The following is a 26,973-nucleotide window of genomic DNA, read 5'->3' as shown; positions in this document are numbered from 1 at the left end:
ACTCCGACGCGCCCCCGCCCCCCTGCACAGTCAGTCCGGATTCTCTCCTCGGCGTCCTATAGGTGGCACCGTCCCTCCAGGAATGAGCTGCCAGCCTCGTCGCCTAGGCCAGCGTGCTGCCGCGGACAGACCCGGGCCGGGAGAAACATCGCTGCTGCAGTCTTCTCTTCTGTCACCCCCCCCCCTCCGCACCTCCCATCAGTTCCGAACCCTTTTCCAGCCCGAACGGGGCCCTGTCATAGTCCTGAAGGGTCTTCCTCGCACTCTCCTATCTTCAAACACGCCTCCGAACAAGTCCGAACAAGTCTTTGGAGAGAGGCTCCCGGGACCCATACATCTCGCGCGTGTATTGTGCGTGGGTGGGGGCAAGGTGCCGCTGTCCCCCTCGTCTCCCCGCAGGCAAGCCCCTGGTGGTGGTGGAGAGCGACGTCTAGCCACAGCCAAGCCCGCTCCGGCCAAGCGCTCCCCGTTTTTCTGCAGGACTCCCTAACGCGCTCCGCGTGCACCCCCCTCGCCGGAGCGCGCGGCGGCGGCGGCGGCCCCTCCCTCCTCCCTCTCCCTCTACCTCCTCCAGCCAGTAAATCCGATCTAGGCCGATTCCTCTCACGTCAAACCACATGATCCCATAAAACATTCATCACCTTTCAGTCCCCCCGCCGGAGCAGCCGAAACCAGCCTCGCCAGCGCCGCCGTCCCTCCTTCTCCGAGCCCCGGATCGCGCGCCCTTTCCCAGCTGGGAAAGCCTCGCCACACAAAAAAACAACTACCCGCTCCTCCCTACCCTGACGCCGGGAGGGCAAGACCAGCAGAAGCGGAGCCGAGGCAAAGCAGGGCGGACGCGCTCGGTGGATCCAGCGCCTGCCTCTTTTTTCCTGCGTCGCAGCTGCCGGCGCGTTGGTGTGAGCCACAGCGCGCGGGGCGTCTCCTCCCTCAGTCCCTTCTGCCTGGATGCTGGCTCCTCCGGCCGCAGGAGCGCTCCGCCTCGCTAGCCCGATGAGCCAGGCGGGCATCGGGCTTGTCGCCGGTAAAGGCAGCAGCAGCATCCCCGTCGTCGTGCCCGCGCCCGGGTGGAAGTTTGCATGAGGCTCCGCTGCGTTTCTTTTGGGAAGGATTTGCCGCTGCGTCCCCCCCGTTGCCCTCCGAGCCGTGCCTTTCCCGAGCCCCTAAAATGAAGAGGGCGATCGCTGAAGGTAAGTGACGGCACGGAGGAAGAGACACAAAGGGGAATTTATTTATTTTTTTAGGTGGGGACACATACAAATATGGGCTGGAGAGGGGAGATGAAAGAGTGTGGCCGTCGGGGTTTCCTTTGCGCGCGGCGCGGGGAGAAGTTCCGAGGAGGCAACTTTGTCTGTCGCGGGCCATGGAAGCTCTGGGAAGGAGGGGGGACGGCGGGGGCCAACTTTGAGGGAGGGGGGAGCCGTCTAACTTAAGGCGAGGGGCGTCGGGGAGAAGTGTTTGATAACTGTGCCCTTTTCAAAGAGGCAGGCTACGGAGACTTGCCATCGCCTGCTGAAAGTCCGGAGAGGATAGACGGTGTGTTTGTGTCTTTTCTTTGGGCGGGGGGTGATCGCGGGACCTACCCCGCCCTTGAAGGACCTTTGCTTCCCCCCCCCCTTCCCCCGCTCCGCTTGGCGCAGAATTCCTCCCTGGACGTGTGTTTGTGTGTAGAGGAGAATCTAGTTCGACGTTGGCGCGTTTACAAGGAATGTAGACCGGACGGCGCGTTGCGCCTGGATTTGAGCGCGCGGAGCGGGGGATTATTATCATCGTCTTGCTGTCTTCCCTCCTCCATGCCAGGCTTTTGTGCTATTGCAGGGGGGAGTGTCTGCCGGGGAAAATGTGTCTGTCGGGGAGAAAGAACTCCATCTCAATCATTTTCAGCTCGGACCCCAAAGCAGGTTGAGGGGAGGGGAGGGGAGGTGGAATAGGTGGCATGAGGTGCAGTCAAAGGTCTCCAATGAAAGGAAATGCTGTTTAGCGTGTGTGTCCAAAATAGCTCTTTTTGCTAGTCGCCAGTTTGGGGCAGCTTGGCTGTCAGAGAAACAACATCTCCCCCAGGTGGAGAGAGAGGAAAGGGTTAGCATTTACCCCCCTCAAAAATAGCTTTGGAGATGCAAAAGTTCCGTGTTCCTGGCTTGCCAGTTCAGATGCCACCTCCTTCTCCCGCTTGAAGGGGCTTGCTTTAGGTCGGGCCCCGTATCTTTCATGGGCTTCTCAAGAGCGCCCCCCAGAGGCCCTGACGGTCTGCGGCTCCAGCAGGTGTCTGCAGAGGCGCTCTTGCCTGGCCAGCGTGGAAAGACGGGGGCGGGTAGTGGTCCCTCCGCGTGCCCCCCCCCCCCGCGGTGCATTTCCTCGGCGTGTGGATGCGGGAGGCAATCTTTCGCTCCTTTCCTGGGGGAACTTTATGATGGGAGGTGTTGTTAGTGGAAAAGACCCCATGGCCATTTTAGGAGTATTGCCACCACCACCCAGAGCATCAAGTATTTTAGCAGCATTTCCTTCTCTGGCAGGAGACAGCTGCGCTGCAAGCTCCATGGAGTTGGCCAAAGTTTCCCAGAGCTTGTCTGAACACCGCAGGGATAACGTGACATTCCATCTAGGCAGGAGCAATCTGGTTAGACAGAGCTGTTAATGGGAGTGTGCATTTATAATAGGTTGTGTGTGTCACCTCCGGGATATTTCGCAACTAAAACAATATATATTTGGTCCTTAGAACACCTGCTTTGCATACAGGTTTTGGGTTCAAGCCTCAGGACTGGGAATGAATGCCCCCTGCCTGAAACCCCGGAGAGCCACTGCCAGTCCGTGTAGACAGATGCATCTATGATCTGATTCTGTTTAAGGCAGTTTTCTGTGTTTGGTGGTGGAATTGCCTGTTTTGCACCCAGGAGGTCCCAGGTCCAATATCCACCATATCCAGATAGGGCTAGGAACGTCCCCTGCTTGAAACCCCGGATAGCTGCTGCCAGTCAGTGTTGGGAATACTGAGCTAGATGGCCTGGCTCTGTTTAAGGCGGCTTTCTATGTTTGTAGCTCAGTGGTGGGAGTGCCTCTTACGCATATGGAAGGTTCAATTGGCCCCAAGGCATCTCCAGGTTGGGTCTGAGATCATCCCCTGTCTGAAATTCTGGGCAACCACTGTTAGCTGGACCAATGACCTGATTCAAGATAAGGCAGATGTACAATACCTTCCAGGGGGCATGAAGTATTCTTTTCTTGGGGGTGGGGAATGTTCTTCACCCTCAAAAGCCACCAAAGCTCTTTGTTAGGAGGAAAAGGATGAATGGGGGGGGGGGGGAGAGGGGATTATGGCATCTCATCCTCCTCCAGCCCCTGCAGATCTGATCTCCACTGTGATGGCCCTGGGAAAAATGGTGGGGTGAGGAAGGAAAAAGGGAGTGGGGTGTCACTGTTGGTGTAATGAGCAGGGCTGGCCCAAAGCATCACTAGCTAATTGCTCCTCTGCTCAGCTTCATTTAAAAAAAAAGGGGGGGGGAATCAAGGCGCTAAACTGGATTAAGGCTTTGTGTGTGAAATTACATGCAAAGTGAGGAAATCATGTTCTGTAGGTTAGGCGTCGCTTTCGTTCCACTGGGTGATGATGCCCCCCGATGTAATCGGCGTAGAAGGAAGCTGGCTTTCGGCAGGGAACTGTGTGTGCGCGGGGTTGCCAGTTGCAGGGAGATGAGGTCTTGTTCCAGGTCTGCTCAAATACCTGTGCTCCGTGGGGATCAGATGGCTGTGGAGGCAGCACTGCCCGGAGGAGAGGCGGCGGCTGGCCACAGGGGGCAGGTTTTGGATGCCTGGAATGGTGGCATAATGGGGACCACAAGGCAGCATTTGCAGCAAGTTTGCCTGGACGAGCTCCAGTGAAATGAATATGAGCTACCAAGCAGCCCAGGAGTTTCGTTTGGACGGGTCTCGCAGTGCTCAGAAGCCAAGAAAGAACTGTGACACTATTTATTTACCGATCACATTTGTATCTCACCATTCCTCCAAGGAGCTCAAGGTGGTCCTCTTCCTCTTCATTTTATCCCTACAACAACCCTGTGAAGTTGGTTGGGCTGAAAGACTGGGACTGACCCAGGGCCTTCCAGTGAGTTTCATAGCTGAACAAGGATTTGAACCCCGGTCTGATACTCTAACCACCAGACTAAACTCCCTCTCTCCATATATAATGGAAAAGGAAAATGTGGTCGTTGTTGTTGTTATATTCAATTTTCATATAAATGATCTCTTCCCCCTGCCCGAAAAGAATACATCAAAAAGGTTTCAAAGCAGATGAAAAGTCACCACAGAGGGAGCCAGAGGGTTAACTTCAAGCAGAGAGTTCCACAGGCCCTTCTGTATGTTCCCACCAACAGTACTTGATAGGTTGATTCAATGGGGGGGGGGAGGTTTTCCTGGCAGGCTCGTTTTACAGATTAAAAGGCCCTTGTTAGCACTCTTGTTAAATCGCCCCTGAAGGAGAAGCAGAGACGCAAACAGGGCTGTGCTGACACCTATATTCCACTAGAGCTTGAAAGAAGAGCACAGAATTCATCCTCCTGAGAATTCATTTTTAAAATGCACGAAGAAGTTTCTGCTCCTTGCAGGAGCAACGGCATCCTTGTGTGGGGGCAGTTCCAGGTGGACTCTTGTTGCCTTCCTCCAATTAGTAGCAGAACCAAAATAAAGCATTTACAAAGTAGCAAAAAGTACAGAATCAATTATTATACTAAATAAGTTTTGTTTTACTGCAGGTGTTCTTTCTCCTGTGCCATGCCTTTATTTCAGGTGTGCTGTAGCAATGCATGGTATAAACCACAGCAGTTAAATAAAAATGCACTGCAGTGGGGGGCAAAAAGGTTCACAGTTGTCTCAATAGCTGGTGCAAAAGCATTTATTACATTTATCTCCCACCTTTTTCTCCAAGGTGGCAGCGTGCATGGCTGTCCCTCTCCTTTTTGTAATCCGCACAACAACCTGCGAGGTGGGTTAGGCTGAGAGGGGCAGTGACTGGCCCAAGATCACACCTAGTGAGCTTACTGGTAGCATGGGGATTCGAACCGTGGTCTCCAAGGTCTTAGTCTGACACTCTAACCACTAAATCACACTGCCTCTTTGGGACTCCCTCCTTAGGGAAATCCACCTTGAACTCTTCTGATTGATTCCTGCCGCCAGAACCAGGCCTTTCTCCTGTTTATGGTCATCCATGGGAATGATTTGTTGCAATACAGTGGTACCTCAGGTTACATACGCTTCAGGTTACAGATGCTTCAGGTTACAGACGCCGCTAACCCAGAAATAGTACCTCGGGTTAAGAACTTTGCTTCAGAATGAGAACAGAAATCGTGCGGCGGCAGCAGGAGGCCCCATTAGCTAAAGTGGTGCCTCAGGTTAAGAACAGTTTCAGGCTAAGAACGGACCTCCAGAACAAATTAAGTTCTTAACCTGAGGTACCACCGTACTAGTTTCCTTTCCTTTCCCCCTCCTCCAGATTTGATTTCTTTTTCTGTGTTTGCGTGTGAAGCTCCTTCGTTTGGATGTTTAGATTTACGACACAGCATCCTTTTTACTTGTGGGGAATGGGTTATTTTGGGGAGGTGACTTATATATAAGCACTTTAAGGCTCCTTGCTACTGTACTTGATCTGTTGTTGCTTCCTGCAACTGGTTTTGATGCTGCTGTTGTGCTCTCATTGCCTCTAACTTTTCCAGAGCCAAAATTAACATTTTAATGGAAAGGGGCCATGGAAATAAATAAGAGAGAAAGAAAGAAAAGAAAGAGAGAGAGAGAATACAAAGGGGAAAGATGAACAAGGTGTGAAACAGACCCCTACATCTTAGATCAGTGGTTCCCAAAGTGGGGGCTACTTCCCCCTGGAGGTGGTGGATTAGGGGGTGCTAAGAGGAAAGTGGGTAGCAGGGGGATGCTGGAGATGTAAACGACTACCAGACTTTGAAAAGCTGGTACCGCTGGATCAAGTTCATAAATTTTGTTGGCTTTGTTGAAGAAGTAGTTTTAATTGGATTTTGATTAAATGTGCAATTAATTGTCACTGTTTTGAATTTTATTGTGTTATTATCTCCCTTAGCGGGTTGTGCAAACTGCTATTCTGAATACAGTAGTACCTTGGTTCTCAAATGCCTTGGTACTCAAACAACTTGGAACCGAAACACTGCAAACCTGGCCCGGAAGTAAGTGTTCGGGTTTGCGAACTTTTTTTGGAAGCCGAACATGCTCCATTTTGAGTGCCACACTTCTATTTTGAGTTTTATGCTGAGGTCTGTCTGTTTTTGCTATTTATTTAGCATTTTTGTTTTTGCGGCTTTTTTGTTTTGTTTTTGTGACTGTGTGGAACCCCGTTCAGCTACTGACTGATTTATTGTGTGACTGCAGTACATTGTTTATTGCTTTCATTTTATGGATCAGTGGTCTCGTTAGATAGTAAAATTCATGTTAAATTGCTCTTTCAGGGACTGTTTTTAAAAGTCTGGAACAAATTAATCCGTTTTGCATTACTTTCTATGGGAAAGTGTGCCTTGGTTTTGGAACGCTTTGGTTTTGGAACAGACTTCCGGAATGGATTAAGTTTGAGAACCAAGGTACCACTGTAATGGTTTTTATGGGGTGAAGTAGGGGGCACTGGGCATGATTTCATGGGACCAAGGGCAACCCAAAAAGTTTGAGAACTGCTGTTTCAGGTCATCAGCTATAACTGCTGTGGTGATGTCCCACTATTTCATTCCAACTACCTCCTCCCTTCTCCTGCAAGTGAATTTTTTTTTTGGGGGGGGGGCAGACTGACTTATTTGGAGAGAAAAGGTAGTTCTCGTGAATGGTAGCACCATCAACCTGCCCAGATGTTCTGCTGCTCTGGAGAGTGTGGGCTTCTGTCTAGTCTCTATTGGCTGTTTTTGCTTTGTTTTTTAAATATACGGTAGCAAGCAAGAAAGAAAAAACACTGGGGAGAAAAGGTTGGCTGCTGAGCTACAGTTTCAGATGGGAGCCTACAGAGGTTTTCTGACATTCAGCAAGCCATGCATTCTGCAAGATGGTGATCACACCCCAGATGTGAGGCTCTGTCAAACAGAACATCTGTTCACTCTATGGCTTCTCCTAAAGGAATATATTCTTCTACAGATCCCCTCTGGTGGGATTAGGAACTGAGAAAAAAACCTACAGGCCAAGGATGGGGAACCTGTGGCCTGCCAGATGCTGCTAGAGTATTATTAGCAGTACAGTACTGTATTAGTATTGCTAGAGTTTTATTGTTGCTAGAGTATTATTAGCAGTACTGTATTAGTATTATTACTTGTGATCAGTAACTTGTCCGTAAAGAGTGACTCAAAGTGACTTTTCAGAATGATACAAATATTAAAACCCTTTGCTAGTTGCCCTTTCTCCCACCAGTGTTAGAAATTAGCCAGGCGCCAGGCACGTTTTGTGACTGGCATGGGTCCAATTGTGACCATGTTGATGCCACACTGGGGACTGACATCTCCACCTGGCTGGCCCCTCCAGTTTTCTTATGCAGGCAAGCAGAAGAGCTTATTTATTGCACTTATATCCCACCTTTTTCTTCAAAGACTACATGGTTCACTCCTCAGTTAATCCCTACAATGGCCCTGTGAGGTTGTGATTGGCCCAAGGTCACCCAGTGAGCTTCATGACTGAGTCGGGATTTGAACCCTGATCTCCCAGGTCCTAGTCCAACACTGTAACCACTACACCACACTGCCTTCCTAGAGTATTTCTGCCAAGGGGCAGCTATATAAGTAGGTAAATAAATATGGGGAAAGCAAAAGGTCACTTAGAGAAGGTTCTGAAATATTTTCCTTTAAGCTTGAATTTGTTTTATTCTGGATTGTTTTATTCAATGTGTTAATGTGTTGTAAACCGCTTTGAGATTTTTTCTTTAAAATATAAAGTGGTGTAGGAATGGAATTAATAATAATAATAATAATAATAATAATAATAATAAACCTTGTTGGTGGAAAAATGACACCTAGACATTCCATTATAGCGACCAAAGCCCAGGTTTAAGGTGCATTTTGGTGATGAGCGGGTAGTGCTGTGGTCTAAATCACTGAGCCTCCTGAGCTTGCCGATCAGAAGGTTGGTGGTTCAAATCCCCGCGACGGGGTGAGCTCCCATTGCTCTGTGTCAGCTCCTGCCAACCTAGCAGTTCGAAAGCATGCCAGTGCAAGTAGATAAATAGGTACCGCTCCGGCAGGAAGGTAAACAGCGTTTCCGTGCACTCTGGCTTCTGTCACAGTGTTCCGTTGTACCAGAAGCGGTTTAGTCCTGCTGGCCACATGACCCGGAAAGCTGTCTGTGGACAAATGCTGGCTCCCTTGGCCTGAAAGTGAGATGAGTGCTGCAACCCCATAGTCGCCTTTGACTGGACTTAACTGTCCAGGGGTCCTTTACCCTTTTTACCTATATTTGAGTTTCTAACACTGCACCACACACATGAAGGATCATGGCTTACTGTTGGAAGCATCAGCCTTGCATGCAGGTCAGGATGGGAGAGACTTCCTCTCTGAAACCCTGGAGTGTCACTGCCGGTCAGTGCAGCCAACACTGAAGTTGGTCCTTTGTTGGATCTCTCTGCTGGCTTTTTCTCTTAAGAACTGCTGATTATCCTGAGTGGTGCTGTGCGTTTTGTTGCAATTCATGTTTTATGCATTGTGAAACCACCTTGAGCGTCCTCTGTGGACTGAAACGGAGAACGGAAGTGCTTTAACTGACTATGTTTGTTGCTGGAGAAGTGGAGTTCGGGCACTTGGCTTGATCTACCTTCTTGGACCCAGTGGCTCTCCGCCAGATCTAGTGGCTGACCGAAGGTCATATGAAGAGGGGTGTTTTAGAAAACTGGCTGTGCTCGGCCCAATTCAATATGTTTTGATGAGCATATAAAACTTGGGACCTGAGTAACTCCTGTCTGGACTACTGTAATGCACTGTAAGTACCTTTGCAGATGATTTGGCGACTGTGGCTAGTGCCAAATGTGGGAATGTTCAGGGAGGCAGGAGAGGATATATTGTTTATTAATATCCTTCCTAACTTGTGCTCGCAAGTTCTATAACTTAGCAGACATTTACATTCCCCTTTTAAATACACATCAGATAGCTGGTTGCAGGATTGTGTAAGCCTCTCAGTATTAGATTCCTGGTAATTTCCCTTATACCCCTCTTAAAAGAATAAACATGCCACAATCTTGTGTGAAGTATATAAAAGAAGTTTACTCACATCATCAGTTCACAGTTGGATCCCTGAAGGCAGACTTAGTTACAAAGTATATACATGTGGATTTATCCCATATGGGGATAATCCCAGTGTCCTCTGTTGGCTGGAAGCCAACAGAGCATCTCTAGCTAAAAAGCTGCTCCTCTAACGACAGAGGAAGTCAAAGAGAGGAAGTGTGCTGCGTGCCTTGCCCTTTTGTTACCTGGGCAGGTAAGGCCATGCCCACCTCTAGTCACATGCAAAGGAAATATGTCCCAGCCAGGAGGAAACAGGAAGTTTTTGACTGGCTGGACCAAACATTCCCCTACATGTCCACTCTAGGAAAACAAGGAATGCTGTACTTGACTGCTACTTGTGTATTACATGCAACAGAATGCAACTGATAGGCTGGCAATTGAGGTAGCTCAATGGAGCCATGCGCCACCCGTCCTGAAAGCACTGCCCTGGCTGCCAGTGAGCTACAGGAGCATATTCAAGGTGCTAATACAAACATATAAGACCCTAAATGGCTTAGGACCCAAGTATTCTAAAATAATGCCTTCCCTAGTACCAACCTTCAGGAGAAAAGACGGAATATAAATTGAAATAATAATAAAATAATAATAATAATAATAATAATAATAATAATAATAATAATTAATGTGACATGCAGCTGGTTTCTGTGCATGATCAGAAATTATTAGTATTATTTATTGAATTTATATACCGCCCTATACCCAGGGGGGTCTCAGGGCAGTTCACAGAATAAAATCAAGATATAAAACCACATATACCTAATAAAAAGAAAACAACAGAACAATAGCCCCTCCCCCAAGAATGCATCTTAAAAGAGCATAGGATGTCAATCAGGTCAACCAAAGGCCTGGTTGAAAAGGAATGTTTTGGCCTGGCGCCTAAAGGTGTATAATGAAGGTGCCAGGCAAACTTCCCTGGGTAGAGCATTCCACAGACAGGGAGCCACTGCAGAGAAGGCCCCGTTCTCGTGTTGCCACCCTCCACACCTCTCGAGGAGGAGGCACATGAAGAAGGGCCTCAGAAGATGATCTCAGGGTCTGGGTAGGTTCATATGGGAAGAGGTGGTCCTTGAGGTATTGAGGTCCTAAGCCATTTAAGGCTTTATAGGTCAAAACCAACACTTTGAATTGGGCTCGGAAACTAATGGGTAGCCATTGCAGTTGGAGCAGGATCGGTGTAATATGCTCGAACCGTCTTGCTCCAGTGAGGGTGAGCAACCTGGCCACTGAATTCAGCACCAGCTGAAGTTTCCGAACCATCTTCAGAGGCAGCCCCATGTATAACGTAGAAATCATGCATCACTAATCTCCCATTCGCAGCATCATGTGCTATTGCCCTGTTCTGTTTTTCTTGACGTTCTAAGTGCTAATAGTTTGTACAGTCATACCTCGGGTTAAATGTGCTTCAGGTTGAGCGTTTTCAGGTTACGCTCCGTGGTGACCCGGAAGTAATGGAACGTGTTACCTCTGGGTTTCGCCACTCGCGCATGCACAGACACTCAAAATGACGTCACGCGCATGCACGGAAGCACCAAATCACGACCCGCGCAGACGCAGAGACGCGGGTTGCGTTCGCTTCAGGATGCGAACGGGGCTCCAGAATGGATCCTGTTCACATCCAGAGGTACCACTGTACACGGTGAAATTTACTTACTGATTTCATTACATTTATATCCCAGCTTTCCTCCCAAGAGCTTGAGGCAGTGTACATGGTTCTCAAGGTCCCCTTTCTATTCCCATAACAATCTTACGGCCATCTTTCAGGGACATGATTCCTGCATCGCAGGGGGTTGGACTAGATGCAAGGGCAAGCAGGATTTTTAAGCTGTTGTTGTTGCTTTGCGGTGAGGGAATGCTGTGGCTTGGGAATGCTGTAGTTTGCAGTAACTTGGGGAAACCACACAGGGACTTCTGGAATGAGCCCAGCCTTCCTAAACCTGGCAGTCTCCAGGTTTTGGACTACAACTCCCAACATCCCTGAGCACTGGCCATGCTGACTGGGGCTGATTCATGTCATGCTCCAAAACATCTGGAGGGCGCTAAGTCTGGGATGGTTGCTATAACAGGCAGCATTTGGGGATTAAGGTAAGGTTGATAAGCTTTGGAATGACAAGCAGCAGCTGAGCTGCACATTTGAACTTCCCTGTTATAGAGAAGCATGCAGATGTTTAAAATAAAACAATGGATTGCAGATCTAGTAGGTTGACACATGGTTTGCAATAGATCAGCAAGGGTTTTTGACTTCAAGTGGCATTTATTTATGAAAATATTTGTATACTGTGGTGTAAGTACACAGTCATACCTTGGTTCACGAATGCCTTGCGAGACAAACATTTTGGCTCCCAAATGCCACAAGCTCCCAAATGCCAGAAGTGAGTGTTCTGGTTTGCGAACATTATTTGGAAGCCGAACGTCTGAAGTGGCTTCTGATTGGTTGCAGGGGCTCCCTGCAGCCAATCGGAAGTTGCGCCTTGGTTTCCGAACATTTTGGAAGTCGAACGGATTTCCAGAACAGATTCCGTTCAACTTCCGAGGTACCACTGTATAGTAATTTCTAAAAACACAATAAAACATTAAAAACCACCAAAAAAAGTTAAAAACAGACATCAATTAACCACTTTGGAAGGGTGTGTTCTTAATTGCCTGTGTATGCCTTGCCTGGTGGAAGAGAAGAATTTTCAGCAGGTGTGTAAAAGTTGGCACAGAAGGTGCCTGCTTAGTCTCTAGTGGCAGAGAGTTCCACATGACACTAAAGACTTGGTCTCTTACTGTTGTCAAAGGAGCCTCACCAACTCTGAGAATGACCAGCAATGCTCCTGCAGATGATCTCAGTGGTTGAGCTGGGATATAAGGGCTCAGGTGATCCCTGAGGTACCTTGGACCCAAGTCGCTCAGGGCTTAATTAATACAAGGACCTTGAACCTGCCTCTTTTATCAATGGCATCACATGTTCCCATCAGCAGTCTGGCTGCCACATTCTGCACCAGCTGGAGCTTCTGAACCAAGCCCAAGGGCAGCCCCACAAAGAGCACATTGCAGTAATCCAGCCTCAAGGTCGACAACCTGTATACTACAACAAATGGCCTGCTTCCTCCCTCTGCTAAACTAGGTTATCAGAATGAAGAAAGACTGAGGGAGAATCTTGAGTGGATTTGTGTGAGATGAGAGCTGAGAAACATTTATCTGGCCTCCAGGGCAATCTGCCTCTTCATTCTGAGGGCACAGAAGCTCTCTGCACCCTCAGCACCATAATTTTGCATCGGACTTCGGCTGATGGATGTCAAAGTTCTAGTACCAAAGCCAAACGAAAACAAGGGAGATCAGTCAAGCCTAGGAGTGGAAGGTCCTATTTATTTCGTTTATCTCAGGCTCTCATTGTACCAATCTTAAATTTGGTTCTCCACATTTCTGATATTGTGATCTTTTCTGTGAACCACCCTGAGACCTCCGGGTATAGGGCGGTATATAAATTCAATAAATAAATATATACATAAAATAAAATAAATAAAGCAATTGCACATTTTCTTTTTAAAGAAAACCCTCAGTGTTTTAATGGGGATTTCACCATCTTTTTTTTTTTTTTTTTTGCACGCCCTTTTGACTAATGTCCCCAATTTCTCCTTATAATGCATTTTTGTATGTTATTTTCACAAATATCTTCATTTTTATGCCCACTTTCACTCAACATATGCATTATTTTTGTATGTGTAAACATTGGTGGCTTAGAGGACCACATGTCAAAATTTGGATCAAGGCACATTTTGAAGGATTTTGGGTCCTGTGTTCTTTGGTTTCAAATGTTGAACCGAAACAAATTTCTCCATCTCTGATCAAGCCTGAAGACTGCTGCAAAAAACCTGACCATGGACAGCTCCCTATGAACTCTCCCATTCCAGAGGGATTTGTTTCTCATTTTTAAACAGAAAAAAATGTCCTACTGGAATAGTCCATTGCCCAGTCTAGTCCAGTTTTCTGTTCCCAATGCAGTTGGATTTGGGAGTCCCAGAAGAAAAGCATGCAAGTGCCGGCCTGCCCCTGTTGTTTGTTCCCTTGCACCTGAAATTCAGAGGTATACTGCTCTTGTACATGGAAGCTTGATTACCTATCATGACCAGTTACTGCTGGTAGAGTGGTCCTATGTAAATATACCTAATCCTGATTTTAAAATGAAGTGAGTGGCTGTGCCTGCATATTAATTTGATGTAAATTCATTAGATGGTCATGTGAAAGGGTCACGAGAGCCAGTGGCGGTGTAGTGTTTAGCGTGTCAGACTGGGACCTGGGAGAAACCAGGGTTCAAATACATACTCAGCTGACTGGGGTGTGACCTTGGCTCAGCTGCTGCCTCTCACCCTGACCTTCCCTGCAGGGTTGTTGTCTGGGCACTGTGGGTTAAACCACAGAGCCTAGGGCTTGCCGATCAGAAGGTCGGCAGTTCGAATCCCCGTGACGGGGTGAGCTCCCGTTGCTCGGTCCCTGCTCCTGCCAAGCTAGTAGTTCGAAAGCACGTCAAAGTGCAAGTAGATAAATAGGTACTGCTCTGGCAGGAAGGTAAACGGCGTTTCCGTGCGCTGTTCTGGTTTGCCAGAAGCGGCTTAGTCATGCTGGCCACATGACCCAGAAGCTGTACGCCGGCTCCCTCAGCCAATAAAGCGAGATGAGCACTGCAACCCCAGAGTTGGTCATGATTGGACCTAATGGTCAGGGGTCCCTTTACCTTTTAGGACCTGGAAGACCAGGAATCAAATTCCCACCCAGCCATGAAGCTCATTGGGTGTGAATTTGGGGGCCAGTCATGGCCCTTCTCAGACTAATTTACCTTACAGGGTTGTTGTGGCAATTAAATAGGTGTGTGTGTGTGGGGGGGGAGAGACTGTGCATGCCACCTTGATCGCCTTAAAGATACAGATGGGAGCTAAATGTAACAAACAAACAAACAAACAAACAATACCACCTCCCTTTATCTCCCCAGAATATATGCCGTCGTCGTCTTCTTCTTCTTCCTCTTCCTCTTCCTCTTCCTCTTCCTCTTCCTCTTCCTCTTCCTCCTCCTCCTATTCTTCAGTGCTTTTTTGGGGGGGGATGCAGGGGTACGCATATACCTAAACATTTTGTGAATCTTTGTATTTCTGTCCATTTACTGTATCTATTTCCCCCGATTTGAACTATAAAATGGTGATTTTTCCTGAGTCAAAATGAGAGTACCCTTAAACATTTTTAAAGAAAAAAAGCACTGATCATTACCATTACCATTTTCATTATCAGAATTAATGTCCTGCTCTTACTCCACAAGGAGCCCAGAACAGTAAACAGATTATAAGATTTTTTAAAAACCCAATTGCAATTAAAAACATCTAAAATCAGTTACAGTTTTTAAAAAACCCAGGAGCAGCATTCTTCACTATTCTTGCCTGCAAAAGGAATGTTTTCACGTTCTTCCTGAAAGCTGATAATGGCACGGTGTCCCTCAAAGAATTCTGGGAACTGTAGTTCACCCCTTGTGGAGCTGGGATTCCCAGCACTCCTTAACAAACTACAGCCCCCAGGATTTTCTGGGGGAAGCCATGTGATTTAAGTGTATGGTGCGTAGGCGGCTGCAGCCTTCAAAGTGCCTGAGGTGGTCTTGGGAATGGCTCTGTGAACATCTCGAAGAACATATTTCTATGCGCCCTCCAGCGCCTGCCTCGGCCACAGCCAGGCAGGTCCTTTGGCCCAAGGCAAGAGCTGTTGATGTTCCTTCCTACCTCCTAGATAAATACCCCCCTCCCTTCGCCAGAAGCATCAAAGGGGAGAGCTTGGCTGCCAGAGGAAGATCTTAATGAAGGTGATGGCAAGAGAAAGCATTTCAAGTCCAGGGGGAAAGGAGAGAGTACACCTAATTAAGTCAGCTCCTGTCTTCTGCTGATTCTGAGGTGCAGCCGAAAAAGAAGAGGAAAGGCTAAGAAAAAAAAAAACACCACCCCCATATATTTGCATTGTCCTTGCAGCCTCTTGCAACAGAGATATTGCTAACCCTGCATACTTGTCTCTCTCTTAACAAGATCAAATCTCCAATTTTCTCCTTAAGGTGCATAATCTGGTTTTAACAGCTCCCCCCGCTTAAAAAACAACAACAACAAAACTGCCTACAAGGCTGGTTTAAAGGGTTGCAGGGAGGCTATGCAACTCGGTCTCCCTTCAGGTCATGCAAATTTGGTGCAATGGCTCCGCTCTCCCCCAGCCTGGAAAAAGTTGTTGCAAGGAAGGGCTGCTCAGCTCAGAAGCAGTGTTAGAAATGCAGATAAATAAGGTAGGCACTAAAAGGCTCTTTAAACCAAAGTTGCAGTTGCCAAAACGGAATGTCTAGTTGCCTTTTGGGGGCCAGACAGCTCTAAATCTGATTTTTCAACTGATTGATTCTCACTAAAACATCTGGCGATTTCAGATGGCACCCTTGAACTAGGTTAAGAGCTTTGAGAACTTAAAGAGGAAAAGTCACTTGATCCTGGGACGCTCCACATTATAATAATAATAATAATAATACGTTTCAGAGTATGTTTCCAAGTGCAATTCAAAGTGTTGCTGCTGACCTTTAAAGCCCTAAAGCCCTTTTTACATGCACAGCAGAGTTATATTCCCCTTTTAAAATGCACAGCAGATAGCTGGTTGCAGGCTCGTGTGAGCCTCTCACTAGTAGACAATTCAGTCTGTCTCAGATTGAATTGTACATTCCTGGTAAGTTCCCTTGCATCCCTTTTAAAAGAGTAAAGATGCCACGATCTTATTCAAAATCAATAAAAGAAGTTTACTTACATCAGTTCACAGTTGGATTCCTGAAAGCAGACTTAGTTACAAATATGTACAAGTGGATCTACCCCATATGGGGGAATAATCCCAGTGCTTCTGCTAGCTGAGAGCTAGCAGAGCAGTCCTAGCTAAAAACTGGTCAAACGAAGAAGGGAGTCACAAAGAGGAAGGTTGCTGTGTGACTCGTCCTTTTTGTTTTGTTTATCATGCCCACCTTCTGTCACATGCAAAAAGAAGGATGCTCCAGCCAGGAAGACGTTTTCACTGGCTGGACCAAACATTCCCTCGCATGTCTTCTCTAGCATTACAAGGAATGTTGTACTTGACTGCCTCTCATGGATCACATCCCACAGTTTCCCATTGAGGGGAACACTTTGGCCGCTGTGGGAACAGGATGCTGGACTAGATTGGCCACTGACCTGACCCAGTAGGCTCTTCTGAGGTGATCACCTCACTCTACCTTCTGATCTGACCAGTAATTTGGACATTGTGCTGGTCCAGAGGGTTAACTGTGCTGCAAGGTCCGAGTCCAATCTGAGGTCGAGGGTGCGGTATGGAGGCAGTCTGTCAAAGCTGAAGCTGGGTCCAAGGCAGGGAGCCGGGTGGGGTCAGGAACTCTGGCAGAAGAGCAGGACAGGGTGCAGGCAGGAACAGGCTACCAACAATGTTGCTCCCGTAACCTGGGACTGGGGCTGGCTGGCTTTTATCTACCCCGAGGCATAGGGTGGCCCCGGTCTTGCCTCTCCTGGAGGCGAGCACTCCTCCTGCGGGAACTTAGTTCCCTCCGCCTCTTTGCCCTGAGCCTCTGCAGCTCAGGAGAGGCTGGAGGGTTACCGAACCCAGAGGCAACCTCAGCTTCCCCTGACGGGGCTGAGAGTGGAGCACCTGCAGGCAATGGGTCCTCCATCACCTCAGGAGCCAGGGCAGACCCAGCTGGTGCCTGCACCTGAGGATCCAGCACAGGTGAGGACCCTTCAGGCTCAAGCCCCAGCCCCGGCTCAGCTGGTTCTGGAGGCGGGGAATCCTGTGCAGGCTGGGATCCCTCAGGTGCAGCATCCGAGTCCGGATCCCAGGCCATCACAGACATGCTCGCTTGGTGAATGTGAAGAACAGCTACTCTGAATGTGCGCTCGCTTGGCATACTTGTCAAGGTTTAAGGCCCTTTGGGGGCAGGTTCTCAAGCATCTCTAGGTCCAGGAGTTGAGACACAATTCCTCCCCCGCCTTGGGGGCTGCTCTGCGTTGGAAATAATGAAGTTGCTTTGAAGAGCAACAGCGGAACCATATGGAGACTGAGCTCTCTTGCAGGAGCCATTTCACGTTTGCCGGGAGTTCAGCTGTGTACTTAGCACTAAAACAGTGAGTAAATATGATGGATTCGTCTGAGGCGAGGTGCTTTTCCCACATCAAAGCAACAGGGTTTTCTTTGCAAGCCAGATTTGCAGGGAAGCATTTAAACTCAGCACATTTCCCGTCAGATTTTGAAGGTCTGTGACATGCTGCCCCGCGCATTTATGTGGCGGCTGATTTCGGGGGGCTGTTAAATTTGTATGTTGCTTTGAAACACTCTAAATTGATATTGCTTTGTGTGCTTTTCCAAGAGTTCATGCTGTGGATATACTCCTGGATTCAGCCCTGAGCATGGATGCCCAGGTTTCTGTGCTGGCCAGGAGTGCATTTGCACAGGTACAGACCCTCAAAAGGTCCCTATTTTCCAGAGACAGTCCCAGATTTACAGAAGCCATCCCAGTTTCTGATTTGATCCCGGAATGTCCCTCTTTTCCTTAGGACGTCTCTATTTTCATCAGAGAAATGTTGGAGAGTACGGAGTTATGCGACCCCCTGAGCCAAGGAGATTAGTAACTATGCAACCTTTAGAAGACATCTGAAGGCAGCCTTGTATGGGGAAGTTATTTAATGTTTAATATTTTATTACGTTTTTATATATGTTGGAAGCTGCCCATAGTGGCTGGGGCAACCCAGTCAGATGGGCGAGGTATAAATAAAACAACAACAACAATTACTATTACTATTATTGAATAGGACGTCCCTATTTTCATCAGAGAAATGTTGGAGGGTACGAAGGCAAAGCTAGTGTGCCAACTAACTCTATTCTTGGAGATGTCTGCTCTGGCCACAGTGACACATGCCTTCGTTACATTCATGTAACACGTGGGTGGCACTGTTCTAAACCACTGAGCCTAGGGTCAGCAGTTCAAATCCCCATGACGGGGTGAGCTCCCATTGCTCGGTCCCAGCCCCTGCTAACCTAGCAATTTGAAAGCACGTCAAAGTGCAAGTAGATAAATAGGTACCACTCCAGCAGGAAGGTAAACGCCATTTCCGTGCGCTGCTCTGGTTTCATAGAATCATAGAATCATAGAATCATAGAGTTGGAAGAGACCACAAGGGCCATCGAGTCCAACCCCCTGCCAAGCAGGAAACACCATCAGAGCACTCCTGACATATGGTTGTCAAGCCTCTGCTTAAAGACCTCCAAAGAAGGAGACTCCACCACTGTCAAACAGCTCTTACCGTCAGGAAGTTCTTCCTAATGTTTAGGTGGAATCTTCTTTCTTGTAGTTTGGATCCATTGCTCCGTGTCCGCTTCTCTGGAGCAGCAGAAAACAACCTTTCTCCCTCCTCTATGTGACATCCTTTTATATATCTGAACATGGCTATCATATCACCCCTTAACCTCCTCTTCTCCAGGCTAAACATGCCCAGCTCCCTTAGCCGTTCCTCATAAGGCATCGTTTCCAGGCCTTTGACCTTTTTGGTTGCCCTCCTCTGGACACGTTCCAGTTTGTCAGTGTCCTTCTTGAACTGTGGTGCCCAGAACTGGACACAGTACTCCAGGTGAGGTCTGACCAGAGCAGAATACAGTGGCACTATTACTTCCCTTGATCTAGATGCTATACTCCTATTGATGAGGGCCAGAATTGCATTGGCTTTTTTAGCTGCCGCGTCACACTGTTGGCTCATGTCAAGTTTGTGGTCAACCAAGACTCCTAGATCCTTTTCACATGTACTGCTCTCAAGCCAGGTGTCCCCCATCTTGTATTTGTGCCTCTCATTTTTTTTGCCCAAGTGCAATACTTTACATTTCTCCCTGTTAAAATTCATCTTGTTTGTTTTTGCCCAGTTCTCTAATTTGTTTGTTTGTTTTTGCCCAGTTCTCCCAGTTCTGGTTTCGCCAGAAGCGGCTTAGTCATGCTGGCCACATGACCCGGAAAAACTGTCTGTGGAAGCGGACAAATGTCGGCTCCCTTGGCCTGTAAAGCGAAATGAGCGCCGCAGCCCCAGAGTTGTTCGTGACTGGACTTAACGGTCAGGGGTCCTTTACCTTTACCTTTAACATGCTCTACATGGGGCAACGTTTGATTGTTCAGAAACCTCAACTGGCCTAAGAGCTGCAGCCAGACTGTTGACTGGGGCTGGTTATAGGGCACATCCAACTCCCTTGTTACAACAGCTCCACTGGCTCCTGGCTGCAAGCCCTACACAGCTTAGGCCCGGGCTAGCTGACCCTATCCTCCCATACAAACCTGCCCAGGCTCTGAGATCTTCAAGGGAGGCCCTACTCTTGGTCCCACCACTCTCACAGGCACGCTTGGTGGGGACGCGGAACAGGGGCTTCTCGCTGGTTGCTCCCAGGCTTTGGAACTCCCTTCCTAGAGGAGGTAGACCGGCTCCCTCCTCGTTGTCCTTATGCCAGCCAGTAAAGACTGTTTGATTCCAACAGGCCTTTGGGAACTGACTGCTTTTAAGGAAAGGGCTTTTAATATTGTGGTGCTGTGGTTATTATTGGTATTTTAATATACTTGCATTTTTATATTGTTTAAATTCAGGGTTGCTTCCAATTCTACTTTTCACTGTTACCTTTTGTTTGTCTTTCGCTTTCTGTGTTTTTTTGTAATTGTGAGTGACAGAAGGCAATGTATAATAAATGGTACGGTTAAATCAATGAGAGTTTGGGCGTCTCTGTGTGTTTGTGAACCATCACCCTGGTTCAGCAAGGTGAGATACTTACACACAGGTATATGCTTCTGAGATACGGATGGATACACATGTCTTTTATCATGAAATTCCTGTGTGCCCCACTGAATTAGCAAATGTGGCTTTGCAAGCAGATGAGCGAGCGTATGCTCCCAGTTTATTGCCACCCGCTGCTGTCTGTCACTGTTTGCATACATAAAAAAATAAGGACATATGAAGATCCTGACCCATAAGGCCAGTATTGTGTCCGCAGAGGGGCCAACCAGTGGGAGACCTGCAAGAATAGAAGAAGAAATAGAAGAAATACTTTATTGTCACTGTACCACTTGTTTACAGTGAGATTAAACAAGCCCCCCCCCCCAATCTCTCACTCCTTGTTACACTCTGTGTGCCGTCATACGACCACCAACCCTGAACGTCAGCTGCAATGTTGCTCTCTTCCATTCAGCAGCCTCATGGCCCACGGGTAGAAACTGTTCTTTAACCTGTTGGTGTGGCTTATCAAGAAAGACCTCAGTGTGGGGGTGCCAGGGGGCATTGTGTGGTGAACCTCAGTGTGGGATGTGACACATAGATAGCAGTCAAATGCAGTACAACATTCCTAGAGTGGACATGAAAGGGGATGTTTGCTCTAGTCAGGAGAAAACTTCCTGTTTCCTCCTGAGCTGGGACAAACTTCCTCTGCATGTGACTAGAGGTGGGCGTGACCTTACCTGCCCAGGTACCAAAAGGGGCAAGGCAGGTGCCACTATCTCTCTTCATCTTGCTTTCGCTGTGTGAGCAGCAGTGACTGCCTGTCTGCAGTCACTGGGACTAACTCCCATATGGGGTAGTTCCATGTGTATATACTTTGTAACATAAGTCTGCCTTCAGGGATCCATCTGTGAACTGAATGTGTGAGTACAATGGTACCTCGGGTTAAGAACTTAATTTGTTCTGGAGGCCCGTTCTTAACCTGAAACTGTTCTTAACCTGAGGTACCACTTTAGCTAATGGGTCCTCCTGCTGCCACCGCACAGCCACCGGAGCACGATTTCTGTTCTCATCCTGAAGTAAAGTTCTTAACCTGAGGTACTATTTCTGGGTTAGTGGAGTCTGTAACCTGAAGCTTCTGTAACCTGAAGCGTCTGTAACCTGAGGTACCACTGTAAACTTCTTTTCATATACTTTACACAAGATTGTGTTGTGTCTATTCTTTTTAAGGGAGAGAAAAGGGGGTTACCAGGAATCCTATACAGGCATACCTCATGTTACAGACGCTTCATGTTACGTTCTTTCAGGTTATGTCCCACGGTGACCCGGAAGTACTGGAAAGGATTACTTCTGGGTTTCGCCGCTCGTGCATGCGCAGAAGCGCAAAATGACATCATGCACATGTGCAGAAGGGGCAAATTGAACCCGCGCAGATGCGCCACTGCGGGTTGCATTCTTTTCATGTTGTGAATGGGTCTCTGGAATGGATCCCGTTCACAACCAGAGGTACCACTGTATTGAGAAGCTTAAACAAGCTTGCAACAAGCTAACCACTGTGTGCTTAAAAGGGGAATGCACTCTGCTAAGGAAAGGGACTTGCTAACTAAACAATACCGTATTTTTCGCTCCATAAGACGCACCTTTTCCTTCCTAAAAAGTAAGGGGAAATGTCTATGCGTCTTATGGAGTGAATGCATGGTCCCTGGAGCCGAATTGCCCAGGGGCGAAAAGCAGATCATGCAATGGCGCAAAAACATGATTACAAAGCACAGATCCACATGGATTCTCAGGATTTCTGCATTGGGCTACCCCAAACTCACCGTCAAATCACATGTCTGTGGCCACAGCATGAACCACAAAAATCATACATCCACTGTTTTGTTCCGAATATTTCCCCCCCCCCTTGTTTTCCTCCTCTAAAAACTAGTTGCGTCTTATGGTCAGGTGCATTTTATGGAGTGAAAAATACAGCTTATCCTCTCCTGCCTCCCTGAACATTCCCACACCCAGCAGGGTCTGGCTTGGTGCTCCTCTCTGCCTGCCAAGGGCATGTCGCCCAGCTGGGCTTCCCCCACAGGGCCGGGCAGGTGGCTCAGCAAGGCTCCGCTTTGTGGGGTTGGGGTCACTCTGTCGGCATCTGGCCTGGCGCCTCACCCCACCTGGCAGTAACCAGTGCCACACCGCAAAGTGTGAGAGCACTATTCCTGCCTGCGAGTCCCAGGAACTGGCAAATATAGCCCTTGTGGCTAGTAGCCTTTGAGACTCTTGTCTTCGGTCCGTTTGTCTAGTCCTGAAACCATCCAAGCTTGTGGCCGTTTCTGCTGCTTGTGAGAGTGAGCTACATAGCTTAACTACGAGTTCTATGAGTCTACTGACATTCAGCTTCCTTGAATGTCCATATGCTGCTTTCAATGTGCAGTGCAAATAGGGCTCTAGAAGGGCTAGGAAGGTCAGGTAAAGGACCCCTGGATGGTTAAGTCCAGTCAAAGGTGACTATGGGATTGCGGCGCTCATCTCGCTTTCAGGCCGAGGGAGTTTGTCCAGAGACAGTTTTCTGGGTCATGTGGCCAGCATGACCAAACCGCTTCTGATGCAACAGGACACTGTGACAGAAACCCGAGCACACGGAAACACCGTTTAGCTTCCTGCTGCAGCGGTACCTATTTATCTACTTGCACTGGCATGGGTTTCAAACTGCTAGGTTGGCAGAAGCTGGGACAAAGCAACGGGAGCTCACTCCATTGTGCGGATTTGAATCGCCAACCTTCTGATCGGCAAGCCCAAGAGGCTCAGTGGTTTAGACAACAGCGCCACCCGCATCCCTTTTTGCTAGGAAGGGCACCTCCTGCTTTTCTGGGTATCAGCCTTCCTCATCCCCTGGGACATATACATAGCTGTGTGTGGGAGAGAGTGAGAGTATCCTAATTGTAACTCATTAATTAGGAACCGTAAAGGAAGCCGCATGCCATTGATCTCTCAGCCAAGTCTGGCATAACTGTGCTTGGTTGCAGAGAGCCTCCCTACGCCTTCTGTCCTTCCTCCTTGCTGCTGCTGAGTGACAGCACTTTCCAAGCCAAGGCAAAACACTCCTGCCTCTGTCTTTACACTAGAGGGCTGTCTGTCCCTTTCACTTCAGAGGAGACGCATTAGCCCATCTGCGCTGAACACTCCTGTCGCTCCTGCATCCAGACTGTTCAAGAGCGGCCCCGTCCGCCTTGTCAGATGGGAGTTGCTCCGCGAGCTTTTATTTACCGCTCAACGAGTCTATTTGCACTGCATACAAACATCTGTGTTTTTTTGTATGGTTCCCCCCCTCCCCTTCCTGGTGCTGTTTATCGCATTGAAGATGTTTGTATTGAATGCTGCTGAGACCTTTGCTTGGGTTTATTGAAAGAGAGAAAATGAACGGGAGGGGAAAACACAAACACATACACTATTGTCTCTCCATTCTTTCCGAGGCAAGGAAGGGTCAAAGTCTGGAAACATTTCAAACCAGAGACTTGAGTGGAGAAACACACACACACACACACACACACACACACACACAGAGTCATACCTTGGGTTACAGCCGCATCAGGTTACAATTTTTTGGGTTGCGGACTGCCGAAACCCAGAAGTACCGGAATGGGTTACTTCCGGGTTTGGGCGGTTGCGCATGCACAGAAGTGCTAAATTGCGCTTTGCGCATGTGCAGAAGCGCTGAATCGCAACTCGTGCATGCGCAGACGTGCAGATGCGGGTTGCGAATGCTGGGGGTTGTGAACGTGTATCCCGGATCACGTTCACAACCCAAGCGTCCACTGTATATGCATATATATGCCTTGGTGAGGCCTGGTCTGTATCCAGTTCTGGGAAGGATGTTGACAACAAGCTGGAACATGTGCAGAAGAGGGCAACCAAGATGATCAAGGACCTGGAAACCAAGCCTTATGAGGAACGGTTGAAGGAGTTGGGTGTGTTTAGTCTGGAAAAGAGGAGATGTGATAGCCATCTTCAAATATCTCAAGGGCTGTCTCATGGAAGTTGGAGCAAGATCGTTTTCTCCTGCTCTGGAAGGTAGGATTTGAACCAACAATTTCAAGTTACAAGGAAGGAGATTCTGGCTAAACATCAGAGCTGTCAGACAGTGGAACGGTCTCCCTCGGGAGATTGTGGACTCTCCTTCCTTGGAGGTTTTTATCCAGTTGAATAATACTAATTTAAACAGTCATGGTTTCCCGCAAAGAATTCTGGGAAGTGGCTGAGGTTGATGGGAGTTGTAGTGCAACAACACCTGTGGAAGGTGCCATGCCAGCTCCCGGTATTGTACACAGTATCCAGATTGTGCTTTCATCCTGAATCTTTTTGGGTATTACTTTGTGCATGGGCTGCTGGTGATGGAGGAAGAAGAGGCGGAGGAGGGTTGGGTCACATCAACTGATCAAATGCAGCCACTTCCCGTCTCCTGCTCTCTCTCTCTCTCTCTCTCTCTCTCCCTGCCTTCATCGCTAATCTCTCTGACAATAGTGGGAGCATAAATAATTGTTATTACAGCGCCCGGCCACGCAAAGAATGATGGATTGTGGGAAACCACGGCAAGGCGCTGCTTGCAAATGAGGAAACAAATATGGAGAGGGCTTATTAGTGGCTGGCTCCATCCATCACCCCTGACAAGGCCCAGCTGATGTGGGGAGAGGAGGGCATCTCTCGCCATGATTACCCCACTTAGCTGTCAGGCCTGGCTGTGCTCAATCTGGAGATGGGGTCAGGCAGGCTGGATCTTAATCCAGTCAAGGGGTGGGCACCTTCCAATTCAGAAAGAAGGTGCTCATCATACACACACCTCTTCGCCCACTGTGCATGCCCTCTAAAGCCCAGGATTCTCAACTCTGGAGCCCCAGCAGAGCGGCCTCTCTGCTGAGGTCCAAGTGATGTCCCCTCCCATCGCATTAATGGAAAGCCCTGTGGAGGATGCCGTCTGCTGCAACCTCAATAATTCATCACTCCCTGATTCTGCGTCCTTGTAAAATCTCCATTAGCCCTGTAACTGTGGTTTAGACCCAGAACGGCCCCTCCTGCTCACCGGAGAAGCTTCTCTTCGCTTTCTCTCTCTCTCTCTCCTTCTCCCTCGGCAAAAGGCCATGCAGGGAGACCCTTTGCTAGTGTGCTTTAAAATATACATACATATATATATATATATATATATATATATATATATATATATATATAATGGCCCCAGGGCCCAGGCCTAGCATAGCCTTTTAGGAGGGCTGACAGAGAAGGGGCTAGACAAGAGTATTGTTTGTCAGCCAATGGATATTTGATCTTTTTTCAGTATTTCACTTAATAAACCAGCTTTTTTACTGGTTACATTTATATTCTGGCTCTCCCATAAGGAGCTCCAGGTAGAATCCCAGAACTCCTTTCCCTTCTGGGATTTTCACAACAGCCCTTCAAGGTGGGCTCTATTCAGCAATGATGGCCTGTCATTCAAGGAGAAGCTTCCTTTTAATTTTTTTTTATTGGGTTTATATCCCTTCCTTCCTTCCTTCCTTCCTTCCTTCCTTCCTTCCTATGAGCCCAAGGCAGCAATGAGATATATGATCTAAAACCAAAGAAAAAATAACATTCCAAAGCAGGCTCAAAACATTCCAAAAGCAATTGGAATTAGAAACACCCTCCCATCTCAAGCTTGTCGGGAACAGTATTCCTCAGTTGCCAAATGCATCTGGGGAAACAGGAATGTTTCCGAATACCTCCTGAATAAAGATGGAGACAGGCCAGGAATGTGTCCACCAGGGGGCACATCCCACAAATTGAGAGCCACCACTGAAAGGGCCCTGTCATGAGGCAACGCCAACCAAGCAGTCCTTAGTTCAGGACCATGCATGGATTTAAATCTGGTGTTCTTATCTAGGAGTGGAGAGAAATATTGGGCCTCCAGATGTTGGGACTACAACTCTCATCATCCCTGACCATTGACCTTTCTGGCTGGAGCTTCTGGGAGTTCAAAACCAGGATGGGCCCAGGTTTCCCCTAGCTGCTCTAACCTCTACACCATGAAAGCTCTCTTTTGAGCCCAGGAGAGGGTTAATCTCCTCCCCCCATTGTGTGCACATCTTATCCACTGGGTTCCAACCTCTGAGCTGCTAGCACCTAACCCTGTCTCCATCCATGCACCTATTCCACACCCCATCTGAGGCCTTTTCAGAAACTGCAAGCAGATAACCCTGCTCACGTTAGGAGCATGGTGTGGTTTCATGGTTTTAAAATCCACGAACCAGGTTTGTGTGTGGAATGGTTCTGTGGTTAGAACCAGAAAGGAAAATAAATAACATACAGTCGTACCTTGGAAGTCGAATGGAATCCATTCTGGAAGTCCTTTCGACTTCAAAATGTTCAGAAACCAAAGCGTGGCTTCTGGTTGGCTGCAGAAAGCTCCTGCAGCCAATCAGAAGGCATGGAAGCCTCGTCAGACGTCTAGGTTCCAAAGAATGTTCACAAACCGGAATACTCACTTCCAGGTTTGCGGCGTTCAGGAGCCAAAACGTCTGAGTACCAAGGCGTTTGGGATCCAAGGTACGACTGTATTAGATACTGCTATGTCATAAGCATATATACACACACAGTCAGTTTACAACAAGAAAACAAAACTGTACAATAAAAACCATATTAAAAAAAGTTAAAAACAGGCATCAATGCACCATTGTAGAAGGATGTACTCTTAATTGCCTGCACAGGCTTGGCAGAATAGAAATGTTTTCGGCAGGCGTTTAAAAACCACAACAGAAGGTTCCTGCTGAATCTCTATTGACACAAAGTAGTCCGCAATACTGGGCTTGACGACACGAAAGGTCTCTTGTTGCTGTTAAGTGAGCCTCACCAACTCTGGAATGACAAATGGTGCTTCTGCAGGTGATTTCAGTGATCAAGCTGGGATATAAATGTGGGGGTTTGTAAATTAACACAAGGAACTAGAACCCGGC

The 26,973-nt window shown here is 48.0% G+C and overlaps 1 protein-coding gene across 1 annotated transcript in view; it reads left to right on the top strand.

The window, feature by feature from the left end:
* Nucleotides 1–493: 493 nt before the first annotated feature.
* Nucleotides 494–26,973, top strand: part of RTN4R (reticulon 4 receptor) — a 117,939-nt gene continuing 91,459 nt past the window's right edge. The window contains exon 1 of the mRNA XM_080986369.1: nucleotides 494–1,190. Within this exon, the coding sequence (XP_080842495.1) occupies nucleotides 1,169–1,190 (22 nt within the window). The 5' untranslated portion in view covers nucleotides 494–1,168. The remainder of the gene's footprint in view (nucleotides 1,191–26,973) is intronic.

The sequence above is a fragment of the Podarcis pityusensis genome (genome assembly GCF_964106645.2).
Source record: "Podarcis pityusensis genome assembly, chromosome: 16".
In the NCBI taxonomy this organism is placed as follows: Eukaryota; Metazoa; Chordata; class Lepidosauria; order Squamata; family Lacertidae; genus Podarcis; species Podarcis pityusensis.
Note: the sequence above shows the minus strand (reverse complement) of the source record. Positions and strands in the feature narration are given on the sequence as shown.